Source organism: Microtus oregoni, unplaced genomic scaffold (genome assembly GCF_018167655.1).
Source record: "Microtus oregoni isolate MIOR12 unplaced genomic scaffold, Mior012 000044F_ref0000062, whole genome shotgun sequence".
Lineage (NCBI taxonomy): Eukaryota > Metazoa > Chordata > Mammalia > Rodentia > Cricetidae > Microtus > Microtus oregoni.
The window spans coordinates 3,567,548-3,582,061 of record NW_024543218.1 but is presented as its reverse complement, the minus strand read 5'-3'; the positions used below and the strand labels follow the sequence as shown (position 1 = coordinate 3,582,061).

The window sequence follows — 14,514 nt, the reverse complement described above, 5'->3', positions numbered from 1 at the left end:
CACCAGGCTCTCTTCAGTACTGCAGCTCTGCAGTCATCTAAAGAAGTCAGGGAATGTGATGCCTGCAGAAATTATTTTTTATGTAGGATTGTTTTGGTTATCCCGCATTTTTTTGGCTTTTATATATGAAGTTGGGTGTTTTTATTTTGAGATCTGTGAAGAATTTTTCTGATATTTACATGGGAATGGTAGTGAGCCTGTAGATTGCTATGTTGATTTCTACCTAACAAGGGCAAAGGACATCTTCCCATTTTCTGGTGTCTTCTTCAAAGATTTAATGTTCTTTTCCAACAGTCCTTTCACTTCTTTAGTTGGTAATTCCATAATATTTTATATTATTTGCGGCTACTGTTAAGAGTGATGTTTCCATCATTTATTACTTCAAACCATCTTTCCTTTTCAGAAAATATTCCTTGTAACCACCTTCTATCTACCTTCCTGATGACCACTCCCAATCTTCTGATAACTATAATTATATTCCCAACTTCTAAGGATACTTTTATACAAAACCTACAAGTAAGCGTATGAGTGATTTGACTCCTGATGCCTCTCATATTTCAGTTAATGATATCCTTTGAGCTTAAAAACATTGTTGAAACTTTTTAGGATTTTATGGTTCTGGTTTGAGAGCCAAGTTGTGTTTTTCTTTCACTGGGCCTTTTAATGTTTTGGCTGTTTTCAGGGAGATGTTGTTTCATTATCTAGTTCTGGATTCAGAGACAAAGTTCATTCCTTTGGCTCTGGTTTGAAGACCAAAGTTGGAATACCCTTCCTGTAACTGAAAAGGATTTATCCATTACTTTGCTGGTTCAAACTAAAATAAAGAGAGTTATAATGATGCATGAACAAATTGTTGACATTTTCAAACTTTTTTCTACACAATAACTGATTTTTGTTAACTGACTGTAAGTGGCTTGACAGCTAAAAGAACAATTTAAAAGAAGCACCCAGCTTTTTCATAAGGTCCAAAAGATTATGATAATATGCACAAGCTTTCTCAGATGACTACACACTAAGTCTTACTCTTATATAAAACACAAAACATTATGACACTGAATTCATTTATAGTTTCACTACAGTATGATTTTTTTCTCATATTTTTGAAAAGTATCCAAATTATCTTCAGGGTTTCTCTACAGAAGGGCTCATATTATGTATTTGGAGATAATTGTGAAAAAGAATTTACCACATTCCATTCACAGGTATCTCTAGAGTATGTTACATTTTAAGCCTTTGAAGAGTACAGGGGTCTGCAAAGGCCTTATCACACTGATATCATTCATAGGGTTTCTCTCCAGTATATGTCCTTCTATACATTTGAGAGCACCATGTTGAGCAAAGGCCTTAACACACTGATTACATTCATAGAGTTTCTATCCAGTATGTGCTCTTTTATGCCTTTGAAGATGACTGAGAAGGGCAAAGGCCTTACCACACTGGGTATATTCATAGGGTTCCTCTCAAGTATGTGTTCTTTTATGGCTTTGAAAATTACTGTGGTGTGCAAAGGCCTTACCACACTGATTACATTCATGAGGTTTCTCTCCAGTGTGTGTTCTTTTATGCCTTTTAAGATCACTGTGACATGCAAAGGCCTTATCACAGTGATTACATTCATAGGGTTTCTCTCCAGTATGTGTTCTTTTATGCACTTGAAGATTACTGTGTCGTGCAAAGGCCTTACCACACTGATTACATTCATAGGGTTTCTCTCCAGTATGTGTTCTTTTATGCCTTTGAAGATGACTGAGACGTGCAAAGGCCTTACCACACTGATTACAATCATAGGGTTTCTCTCCAGTATGTGTTCTTTTATGTGTTTGAAGAACACTGTTTTGAAAAAAGGCCTTACCACACTGATTACATTCATAGGGTTTCTCTCCAGTATGTGTTTTTTTATGTGTTTGAAGAACACTGTTTTGAGAAAAGGCCTTACCACACTGATTACATTCATAGGGTTTCTCTCCAGTATGTGTTCTTTTATGCACTTGAAGATTACTGTGTCGTGTAAAGGCCTTACCACACTGATTACAATCATAAGGTTTCTCTCCAGTATGTGTTCTTTTATGTCTTTGAAGATCACTGTGCCATGCAAAGGCCTTACCACACTGATTACATTCATAGGGTTTCTCGCCAGTATGTGTTCTTTTATGGCTTTGAAGGTGACTGTGTTGTGCAAAGGCCTTACCACACTGGTTACATTCATAGCGTTTCTCTCCAGTATGTGTTCTTTTATGTGTTTGAAGAACACTGTTTTGAGAAAAGGCCTTACCACACTGATTACATTCATAGGGTTTCTCTCCAGTATGTGTTCTTTTATGCCTTTGAAGTTGACTTAGACGTGCAAAGGCCTTACCACACTGATTACATTCATAGGGTTTCTCTCCAGTATGTGTTCTTTTATGCCTTTGAAGTTGACTTAGACGTGCAAAGGCCTTACCACACTGATTACAATCATAGGGTTTCTCTCCAGTATGTGTTCTTTTATGCATTTGAAGATGATTATGTCGTGTAAAGGCCTTACCACACTGATTACAATCATAAGGTTTCTCTCCAGTATGTGTTCTTTTATGTCTTTGAAGACCACTGTGCCATGCAAAGGCCTTACCACACTGATTACATTCATAGCGTTTCTCTCCAGTATGTGTTCTTTTATGGCTTTGAAGATTACTGTAGTGTGCAAAGGCCTTACCACACCGATTATATTCAAATGTTTTCTCTCCAGTTCGTGTTCTTCTACGCAATTGAAGATGAATATGACGTGCAAAGGCCTTACCACACTGATTATATTCATATGGTTTTTCTCCAGTTTGTATTCTTTTATGTGTTTGAAAAACAGTACATTGAGTAATGTCTTTACCACACTGATTATATTCATAGGGTGTCTCTCTAGTATATATTCTTTTAATCTTTTGAAGATGGCTCTGATCAGCAAAGACCTTACCATGCAGATTACATTCATATGTTTTCTCTCCAGTATGTTTTCGTTTATGACTTTGATGAGTTACATACAGAAAGTCTTTATTATCTTGAACATATTCATAGGGTTTCTCTCCACTGTGTGTTCTCTTATGCATTTCACGATGATTGTGACAAGAAAAGACTTCATCACATTGCTTAATTTCACAGCATTTTTCTCCGCTATGTGTTTTTTCATTCCTTAGAAGATGAGTTTTATAAGACAAGACTTTACCACAGTGAGAATATACTGAAAACTTTTCTCCAGTTTGATTTCTTTCAATCCTGCAAGCAAAATTTACACATGTAAAAGCTTTACCACATTCAATGCAGTTGTACCTTATACCTATATGAATTAACTTCATATTTTTTCAAATTGTAAAAAGGAATCTAATATCAAGGTTTTATAGCTTTGTTTAAAATCATGTTTTGTTCTCTCATTGGGGGTCATTTTACATCTAGAAAAAATTTTTGTGATGATAAATTCCATTGTGTCATGGTTTACCTTTTCATCTATAACACTACCTATATTTTTCTAGGGTATTTTTTACATTTTTGAAGAGAACTGCATATACTGAGTGCTTTACCTGTTGTAATAAGAGTGGCGGGCTACGTTCCTGGCACCCACCCACTCATATTATGACAGAGTGGCTCTCTAACGTGATGGACTACATCCACTTTAAAAACCTGAGAGGTCTTTAGAAAAGGGAGAGAGTTTAATACAGCTTTGGCTTTTTGTGGGTGGCTTGCCACAAAGAAGTTTTCCTGACTCAGCAGCAGGAAAAAACTGGCTGTTTTAAAATGCCGGCTTTCTGGGCTGTGCCGCCATCACCATATCTGTCTGGCTCCTGCTGGAGACAGAGCTTTTGAATGGAGCATTTGGAGTAAAGTGGTACACCTCGCTTGATGGCGATGTGGACTGCCATGTGCCTGGAACTGTGAGTGGCTCAGGGGCACCAAATGGCTCTGAGGCAGGAGAGGCTCAGCTCAACCATGCTGAACTATGCTGGTCTCAGCAGGAACTACCGTAATTACCATAATAATAGCATGGTTAAGGTTTAGACTAGGCAGGACTCAGGTGGTACCATATTACCTGTACATGGTGCAACTTAAGTTTTTAAGAACTGCTTAACATTTTAAGAAATGCTCCTGGATAGTAAAAAAAAATTACAGATTCACAATAAAACAGATTCAGACATAAAAGACCACTAAATGAGTCACAGTGTTGGATGAATGTACGTAGGCTTGGGAGAGAGAAGAAAAAGAATATAAAGAATAAAGTTAATGTCTTTACAAAAAGGGTAAAGTCTTTAAAGAGACAGAATAAAGTAAACTGATAGAGTAAAAATAAGACACATAAAAATGGAAAATTCACAGTGAGTCTGGATTCTTTGTATTATTGTGCTTTCTTTAAAATTTTTGACTGTACAGGAGCTAAGTACAGAGAGACATTTTATTACATGGGCTACCAAGCTGAACCAGAATGGATTTCATAAGGGTATTATGACTTCAGAATTTTGGTTTAAGGATATGATGCTTTGGAAAGGAGTTTCTTCTTTTGTTTTCACAGAGGATGAGACCCTGTGGATTGTGTCTATCCCAATATGGTATGATCATGCCCTCCTGAGAGGTTGCTGTGAACACCTTCAGAAAATTACTTCACTCAACTGCCGACTGAGATGAACCTAGCAGACAGGTTATCCCATAAAAGACCTGAATAACAGCACCCCCATTCAGCAGGAAGCAGTTTGGAGAGAAAAAAACTGTGCCCATGTTCCCAAATATTGTTTATAAATGTTCTTTTACATTTAAAGGGGGATATGATATAGGTATGAATAATTTGCATTGGTGTGGATTTTAAGGTCAATTTTGTTATACGTATATGTATTTCAGTATCTTGATTAAGGTATTGTGATTGTGTAGTTCATTTTTAAAATGTAATGTATAATTAGGAAATACAGGTTGTTGATGGATAATCATAAATATTAGTCAAGCTTGTAGTCATGTTAGTTAGATATTCAGGTTATATATAGAGATATATTTCAGTTAGATAGGTATTCTTTATATCTTTTAAAGACTGCAGAATAAGAATATGGCATTTAAATGTTTTAATCCCTTAGGGCTTTTCATGACAATGAGACACATCTGCTCCTGGCAGCATCAAGCTACTTCAAGAGGAAGATGGGCATCGAAGAGGCTCCTTATGGAGTTTGATAGCCATTTGGGCAAGAAACTGCTCTTGCCTGGACTGTTGCATAAACTGGACACAAAGAACCCGCAGAGAAAGGACAGCTGAACTTGCCTAAAGGCAAGATGTTCTTTCAGGGTTCCTGATTCATGAAAGAGTCTGCAAGACATTCTGCAGGACACAGCAGAAAGTGACTGAACTGTCTTTGAAATTTCCTGCTTCATGGAAATGTCTGCTGAACACTATGGGTCTGAAGGCCGAAGACGGATGCCCCAACGAAACAAAAGAACTTTGGGTGACTGTACAGGGAGCAAGATGTCTCTGTCATTTCTAGAGTTTTGGATTTCTTGTTTACTTAGGTAATATTATATCACTCTGGAGTCTTGATGGAGTTGAAGAATAAATAAATAGTTATAGTTTTCCTTAGTTATGATAAAAGATAAAATAGATATAAATATTGTAACTGTAATTCTTGCTTGATAACTGTTTTGCTATATGTAATTGTACTATGTTAAAGTTAAAGCCTTTCTTTTTTGTTTAAACAGAAAAAGGGGAAATGATGGAGGTGGGTCTTGTATCTTATCTGTTGCTTTCATTGGTTAATTAATAAAGAAACTGCCTAGGCCCATTTGATAGGCCAACCCTTAGGTGGGTGGAGTAAAGAAAACAGAATGCTGAGAGAAAGAAGCCGAGTCAGTGAGTCGCCATGATTCTCCCATCAGACACAAACACAGGTTAAGATCCTCCCTGGTAAGCCACCAGCCCAAGGTGCTACACAGAATATTAGAAATGGGTTAGATCAATATGTATGAGTTAGCAAATAAGAGGCTGGAACTAATGGGTCAGACAGTGTTTAAAAGAAAACAATTTCCGTGTAATTATTTCGGATAATGCTAGCCATGCGGGTGGCCGGGTGCCAGGAATGTAGCCCGCCACTCTTATTACAACATTTACAAACATTACTCCATTCATAATTTTACTATATTGTGAATCATTATACATTTGGTAAGTGAACTAAGACACCCAGAAGTATTTGCATAGACCTAGAACTCATGTTTGTTTGTTTGTTTTTGTTGTAATGTGAGTTTGTATTTATGTATTAACCATGATGATAGAAAATAAATTAACTTTGTATTTGTGGATCAAATTAAACATGTATACTCTACATAGGAACTACAGTTTATCTTCTTAATTGTTCTTAAGAAGAGGTATGCTAAATATTTCCATATTCCTATTCCATGTTCCTATGCTCATACACTTGTGTCAAGAGTGACATATCATATATATATATGAAAAAATCGTATATATATATATATATGAAAAAAAGAATAGTGTATAAAAGATTTCCAAAATGAATCCACAAGGTTCAACTTTCAGAGACTTGAGGTATAGATATTAAGGTTTTTCCACATCACTGCCCCTTGACCCTTGACTAATCTGATTTCACTAAACTTAGCACAGTCACAAAAAGTATATGAGTGATACAAGGCTTACCATGGGCTATTGAATTAGTAGAAAGTTTTGCAGCTATACTCATCATCATTGAAATATGTATACATTTTCTGTCATGAATAGCAAGAAGCAAATGAAGCAGCAGTTCTACAACATAGCTCTCATGATGCTATGAATCAAATGGTGATATCTGTTTAGGCATTGCTACCTAGACTTTTTCTTAAATGAAGGCTTTGCAGATGCAATTCATATACAAGAAATTGAGGTATATGGATTTGTGAGAACTTAATAACCATCAATATATTTAAAGCTGTGCTTATTTACACTTTTGCTTTTGTTTTAAAGTTCCAGAACACATTACAAACTATTTAAGGGAAATTGTTATGAACTTGCCCAAGAAAATTACCTTGCATGTCTTCTAGAACATTTACAATGCTCTTTGGTGTTAAGGTCTTCCCAAAAGTATCCTAAAATACAGTACCAGAATAGAAGTTATATTATTTAAGAATGTGCAACAATTAGCTTATTATCTTAAGTGCACCTAAAAACTGTGACTGTGTTATTCACACCATTATTCTTTCTCTAAAACAAATTACAGAACAAAATTATAAACCAAGGAAAAGTTGTCTCCATATTTTGAAACATGAAAGAAATTCATTTTCACCTATAGTAGTTAGGTTCCAGTAGGTCTCCAGCATCACATCTTTGTAGAGATTCTTCTGGGAAGGATTCAGTAAATCCCACTCTTCCTTAGTGAAGTTGATGTGCACATCATCATAGGTCACTTCCTTCAAAAATATACCATATATGAGTACAGTGTAAGTATGAGAGTGAAATGCATACTTCTTTGACAGTATAGTTTTACGATTCTGGTGTTCCCCATTCTTGTTCCATGACATAGACAGTCACTTTAGAAGGAAATTGAAAAGGAGAATCAATTCTGTTATTTCTGTGTCATTTGTATAGGATACCTCCTTATATGAGCAGTATCTATTCATGGGGAAAGAAAAAGAGAAAAGATCAACAGTATGTTGTATGCATGAGAAAATTAATGCCTACAGAAAGGAAAAAAAAGATGGGCAAACTGGGCTTATTGGTGTATTTTGCCTTTACCACAATGCTCAGCAAACAGAGGTAGGTATATTTGTTTCTGAGATGAATGCCAGTCAAGATTTAACAGAACTGCTTATCCATTTTTGGATACCATGTATTTTGTCAGAGGTTGAGGCATGAGCATGTCTTTGCCCAAAGGCTAGTTTTGACAACAAGAAAACAAGCTTTGAGTGTCTCCGGTGCTCAACATTCTCTGGAAAATAGACAATGCTACCAGTAGTAATTGTGTCTCACTTCAACAGTACCCTAGGTTATGTAAAATCCAGATTTTACAGCTGTTTGAAGTGTCTGATTTACCTATCTATTCAACATTTATTCTTCATGTGTGTGAAAAACCTGATTATTCTAACTATAAGTAAGACAAACATTGATGACTATTGATCTATAATTCTAATACCTATATAACTTAAAGACTAAGACTTCATATTAGAATATTGTACAATAAACAATTGTACAACAAATGAGGACAATGGGCTCAAAATGTAACCAATGAATAGGTATCTTGATCAGTGGAAGAAATGTACATTGCAATTTGATAAATATATTTATTAATATATAAAATGTTTTAAGCATTGGTAGAAGCATGAATGCATATAATATTCAATATTTAACATTATATCAACATACAAAAATCTATATCAAAGCAATTGCCTATAAATTATAACTCACAAGAATTCACTCTATTACTTACATATTATTAATGTATGTAAACTCACACTATCTTATTCCATCCAATTTTCCCTTTTATTTCAAAGAAATCCCTGAGCCCATAAAATTTCCCTTCCAACCCACAACCCTATACCAATTATAATCAACCCCTAAATGATGTCCCTAACCCTAGGACAAACTTTGTTGGGAGAGGGGATGTAGTCTTTTAGAATTACTTCCAGCTGTCATGGGGGCGATGTTCTTTCTATGGGATCCTGCGAAACTAAAATGATGGTTAAGTTCCAAGATTACTGTCTGGTATAACTGCAAATAGTCTCTGAGTATTATGTAAAGTTTTTCTGATCTTCTTCTTATAAGGTCTGTCCAGAACATTGTAAAAAGTGGACCATTTCAGCTAACCAAGTTGGAACCATCTTGAGCAGCTGGTATGCGAAACACGTCTGGTAGTAGCACTATCATCATCATGCCATTGTATCAACCAGGTTGAGTTGTTGTTGTGGGGCCCCAACTTCTTCCTGAAACTTCAGAAATTACTGCAGGAAAATTCATTGTGCATTGTGGAAAACTGAAACATTATTTATAGTCATATACAGACATATATATTCAATGACATGTACAATAGACTTGAAAGTAGAAATGTAGAAAAGTGAAAATTTTTCTAAATTCTTCTTTCTGTCCCATGATCCTGACATTGAGAGAGAAACTCTGAATTTTTATTTTAATGACATGCTTGGATTTATAGAGGGACAGAGCCAGTGTCTTTCTCCAAAACCAGCTCTATATATTCATAAATATACATCCACTTACAAAAGGCACCCAATGAAATGATAGGATAAAAGTGTACATTACTGAATCTAAAAAAAAAAATAAAGGGGCATATATGTGTATGATGTAAAAGTATAGATCATTAAAATTAATTTAAAAAGGCAACTACTTATTTATATATTTTATATTGATATAGATATGGATGCTCCCTTTTGATATAAACTTGACATTTTTATCAAAACATACTGTCTATGATTTTTATATTCTTACTCAAACCATTTTATCTAATTTAACTCACTTAAACATGTAATGAAAATTTCTAGTCCTTGAAAGTTATTATTATAAACCAATTAGGATATAAAGTACTGGATGTTAGTACTTTGTTATTTATTACAATGGAAATTATACTCAAGTTAGGTATGTTTTCAACATTATATGGAATGTCATTAGCTGATTCAAATGTAAATACTTTAGAGAAAATGGTTGGTGAAGTAAAGCAAACTTTGTCTCCTTGGGAATTACTTCTGAAAATATACAAAAAGGTGATTGTATTAATTATTCAGCATATAAAATAGTGTTATAAAAATTTGAGCCCAAAAGTTAAAAATTAGGAGAGGTTATATGTGGAATCTTAATAAATTTCAGAAATTGTTGCAAGACATTGACCATCTATATCCCATTATTGGAGTAAAAAATTGAAAATAGTAATTAGAACCAAACCATAAAAGGTGACAAGTCAAAGAGAATTATCATCTAAAGCAGAAAAAAATGGTTTAGTAGAAATAAAATTATAAAAGGTACTTATGGATTGTTTGGATCTGGAGTTTGGTTACATTCAAGACTTTTTTTTTGATACAGGTTTCTATGTAGCTTTGGAATGTGTCCTGGAACTACCTCTTCTAGTCCAGACTGGCCTTGACCTCCACCTGCCTCTGCCTCCCAAGTGCTGGGATTAAAGGCTTGAGCCACCACCTCCTGGCCGTCATTCTAGACATTTTATGCTCTATGCATTCCCTATAGGTATTTTACTGCAGAGGAAAGATATTATCTTATAATCGATATTTTAAACATATAAACATACTGAAAGACTAAAAAGTTATGTGGAAAAGAAACTGAGTTGTTTTTAAAAAAGAAAACTGAAACTTCGTCTATTAGCAAGAATTTACCAAGGTTAAATTTTAGCATGTTTAGTCCAGTGCTCAAGTGTGGGTCTCTGTCTCTATCTCCATCCATCACCAGATGAAGATTCTATGATGATATGCAAGATATTCGTCATTATTGCACTGGAGCACTGGACTGAGCTCCCAAGGTCCCAATGAGGAGCAGAAGGAGGGAGAACATGAGCAAAGAAGTTGGGACCACAAGGGGTGCACCCACCCACTGAGACAGTGGAGCTGATCTATTGGGAGCTCACCAAGGCCAGCTGGACTGTGACTGAAAAAGCATGGGATAAAACTGGACTCTCTGAACATGACGAACAATGAGGGCTGATGAGACGCAAAGGACAATGGCACGGGGTTTTGATCCTGCTAAATATGCTGGCTTTGTGGGAGCATAGCCAGTTTGGATGTTCACCTTCCTGGATATGGACGGAGGGGGGAGGACCTAGGACTTACCACAGGGCAGAAAACCCTGACTGCTCTTTGGACTGGAGAGGGAGGGGGAAAGGAGTGGGGGGAGGGGGAAAAGGGTGGGAGGAGGGGGAGGGAAATGGGAGGCTGGGAGGAGGTGGAAACTTGTTTTTTTTTTCCTCCTTTTCTCAATAAAAAAAATTTAGCATGTTTTACTAATGTTGAAATTGAATCATTATGGACAGGAAGCTTACAGTAATTTCTTGGGAGAAATTAACAACAAATATCTCTTTAGCCATAATATTAGTGATCATATAGGGAAATAACTATTTCTAGGGAAAGGTTTCATCTAGCTTCCTGTATTTAATTTTGGGTTTGAGTCTCTCTCTGATATCTACGCATACATAACAAATACTCATCTTTAACCTCTTACAGATCTGCTGCATATGACAATTAAAATGATTAAGTTTTTTTGCAATGAAATATGAGCATGCATTACAGTGACTCTGAAGTCTCCAAAAGAAGTGTGAGTCACACAAGGAAGATTTCAACTGCACTATGTAATTGTTTCACCATCTAAACACCAGGTTTGGACTACACACTGCTCGGGACAGTATCAAAATGGTACACTGAGATATTTGAGACACCTGGGAACATATGTTTTAATTAAGCAAACAGTTCATTTTGGAGGTTTGAGGAAGAGATGATGGGCAAAAACACAGACAGATTGAATGACAGAATTGAATCAAAGACCCAGATATTAATCCTCACACCTATGAACACCTGATTTTTGACAAATAAGCTAAAATTATACAATGAAAAAAGAAAGCATCTGCAACAAATGGTTATGGCATAACCTGATATCAACATGTAAGGAATGCAAATAGATCCATATCTATCACCATGCTCAAGTCCAAAGGGGATAAAGACCGTAATATAAATCTGATCACACTGAAACTGAAAAGAGAGAAAGTGAGGGCTGGAGAGAAGGCTCAGCCGTTAAAGGCTAGGCTCACAACGATAAATATGAAGAGAAAGTGAAAAGTAGCTTAACAAGCATGGAACAGAAGACCACTTCCTAAATATAACACCTGAAACGCAGAGTCTGAGAGGAAAAATAAATAAATTGGTCCTTCTGAAACTGAGAAACTTCTGCAAAGCAAAGGACACAGTCAATAACACAATAAGGCTGCTTATTGGATGGGAAAATAAATTTCCAATCCCATATAAGATAGAAGACTGATCTCCAAAATATATAAAGAACTCAAGAAATTAAACATCAAAATTTCAAATAATTCAATTAAAAATGGGGTACAGAACTAAACAGAGAATTTTCTATAGAATATTCTCAAATGGCCAAAAGACACTTAAGGAAATGTTCAACATCCTTAGCCATCAGGGAAATGCAAATCAAAATGACTCTGCAATACCACCTTACACCTGTCAGAATGGCTAAGATCAAAACACCAATAACTGCTTATGCTGGAGAGGATGTGGGAGTAAGGGGAAGACTCTTCCATTGCTGGTGGAAATGCAAATTGTACAACCACTCTGGAAAACAGTATGTCAGTTTCTCTGAAAATTAGGATTCAACGTAACTCAAGACCCAACAATACAAATGACAATAGTGTAAACTCCTTTATACATTAATATTGGTTTTAAAGTAGAGGATATTCATGCTATAATCCACAGACACAGAGTTAGTTAACAACAAAGGATCAAGGGAGGGATACATCAATCTCCCTGAAAGGGGCACTAGAATAGGTCTTCTGAATTGAATGGCGGTAGTTGGGTATGGAAACAGGAGAAATCAGGATCAGGGTGGTTGGATGTAGGGAGAATAAGGAAAGACTACAGGAATTGGGGAACATTTAGGAGTTGGTATGGTACCTAGTAGAGTAAATACTCATTAGGTTGTATAAAAATGCCACTAGCAAGGACTTTTAGGAAAGAGGGATAAAAAGCCTGTGGAGTCTTTTCTAACCAGGCGAAGTATTCAATGTTGGGACTGAAACACCAACCCAGCAACAGTCACATCTACATCTAGTCCTGATTGTAACATGTGTTGAGTTATTTGTTCCCCATAACTTGTAGGAGTAAACAACAAATAACTCGTGAAACTTCAGGCCCATTCCATTAGAAGGAGACAATGCCCATCCTAATTGGATGTCCAAGACCTGAAGCTCACTTCACTACAGGTCTGTGATAGAACCAAACAAGATAGGAAAAAAGTCCAAGAAATGATTTCTCATAATATTCTGTTATTCTTATAGAATGGTGCCTCAGACAATTGTTACCAAACTGGCCTAATCCAGGAACTCAAAGCAGCAGGAGCAGACACAGGCAGTCAAACAATAAGAGGAGATAAGAAGACCCTGCTGGCAATGGGGAGGAAGTACCATAGCAACTGCCTCCCACCTTGGTTGAGGACACTAGGTTAACACAACCCACAGAATCAACTAAGCAGGAGTTATTGGTGCTCACAGAGACTCTAAAGGTAAACAATGAAGAGAGATTTGGGGGAAATATGAGACTGAGATGAATGGTGGAAGGAAGCACTGCAGTCAAGGTAAAAAAAGAAGAAGAAACAAAAGACTAATGAAAGAGAGGAATGAGGACAAATGAGGGAAGATTGTGTCAAGGAAAGATGAAAATTCAGCAGAGTAAATGCCAAACCCCGTGGTTCTCTCTCAGGTACATGGGGCTACATATTTTGTTTGGCTGGTTTTGTGTTTTTGTTTTGTGTTTCTTGAGACAGGGTTTCTCTGTAGCTTTGGAGCCTTTCTTGGAACTAGCTCTTGTAGACCAGACTGGCCTTGAACTCACAGAAATGCACCACCAGTGACTGGTGAGGCTTCACTTTCCAAGGGCTTACTTAATTAGTTCTATCCCTACTGAAGCAGTAATCTAATTGATATTTAAAATTAAAACTGCCTTGACCAGGCAGTTGTGGCACACACCTTTAATTCCAGCACTCAAGAGGCAGACGCAGGCAGATCTCTGTGTGTACAAGACCAGCCTGGTCTACAAAATGAGTTCTAGGACAGGCTCCAAAGCTACAGATAAACTCTGTCTCAGAAAAACTAAACCAAACTAAACCAAACTAAAATGAAATAAAACTCAGGAGTCAGATAGCAGGGTAAGAACTTGAAAGATCAGAAAATCAATTGATCAGCCACTGGTGACTACTACCTCTTCAATTTATCCATGCAAGAAAAGAGCCCATATCTTCTCTCAAGCCTGCCTTAATAATCCTGATTCCTACCTGGTCAACAACATCCAAACCTCTAGGGTAATTTACAGTGAGGTTGTTGTTAGCTCTGTCCTGACTCCAAGCAAACTGTATTATGAGAACATCATCAAAATGTCATAATTTCCCCTTTCTTACTAAATAAAAAGTGAAGGATTCAACCAACACAGTAAAGCTATATACAAAATATACAACAACTATGTACAAATATATATAGGAAACAGTGACCAATTCATTTGTATTTGGTAAATTTAGATGTAGAGAGCTGTGTGGAGCCGCACCTGATGGTGCTGGCTTCTGCCCTCCGTGATCCCGAAAGTGAGTGCTCTCTGTGATAATCAACTTCTAATATGGCTAAGGCCTGACTCATGCTATTATCACACAATTATTGTCAGCTGCTTGCATATGTGTGGACCTATGGGCACTGCCCATGTGGCAATCCAGGGTTGGCAGCTTGTGCCTTTTTAAGGGCTAGGAGAGGTTTGCCCGGGGTGAGAGAGAGAGAGAAAGAGAGAGAGATCACGATTCTGTAAGAAAGTCCTGAATAA

At 36.6% G+C, this 14,514-nt stretch overlaps 1 protein-coding gene across 2 annotated transcripts; it reads right to left on the bottom strand.

Annotated features, from left to right (window-relative positions):
* Positions 1-1,460: 1,460 nt before the first annotated feature.
* LOC121434782 (zinc finger protein 431-like) lies at positions 1,461-7,296 on the bottom strand. Of its 2 annotated transcripts, XM_041633757.1 has the most exons (5): positions 7,263-7,296; positions 7,005-7,065; positions 2,940-3,075; positions 2,743-2,864; positions 1,461-2,658 (listed from the first exon to the last, which is right to left on the bottom strand). In XM_041633757.1, exons 1-5 carry the CDS (start codon positions 7,294-7,296, stop codon positions 1,461-1,463), a joined length of 1,551 nt encoding a protein of 516 aa, XP_041489691.1. The 2 variants fall into 2 exon arrangements, with proteins under 2 accessions (XP_041489691.1, XP_041489692.1); XM_041633758.1 differs by lacking the exon at positions 2,940-3,075 and adding an exon at positions 4,594-4,602 and having other exon boundaries at positions 1,461-2,817.
* Positions 7,297-14,514: the final 7,218 nt, after the last annotated feature.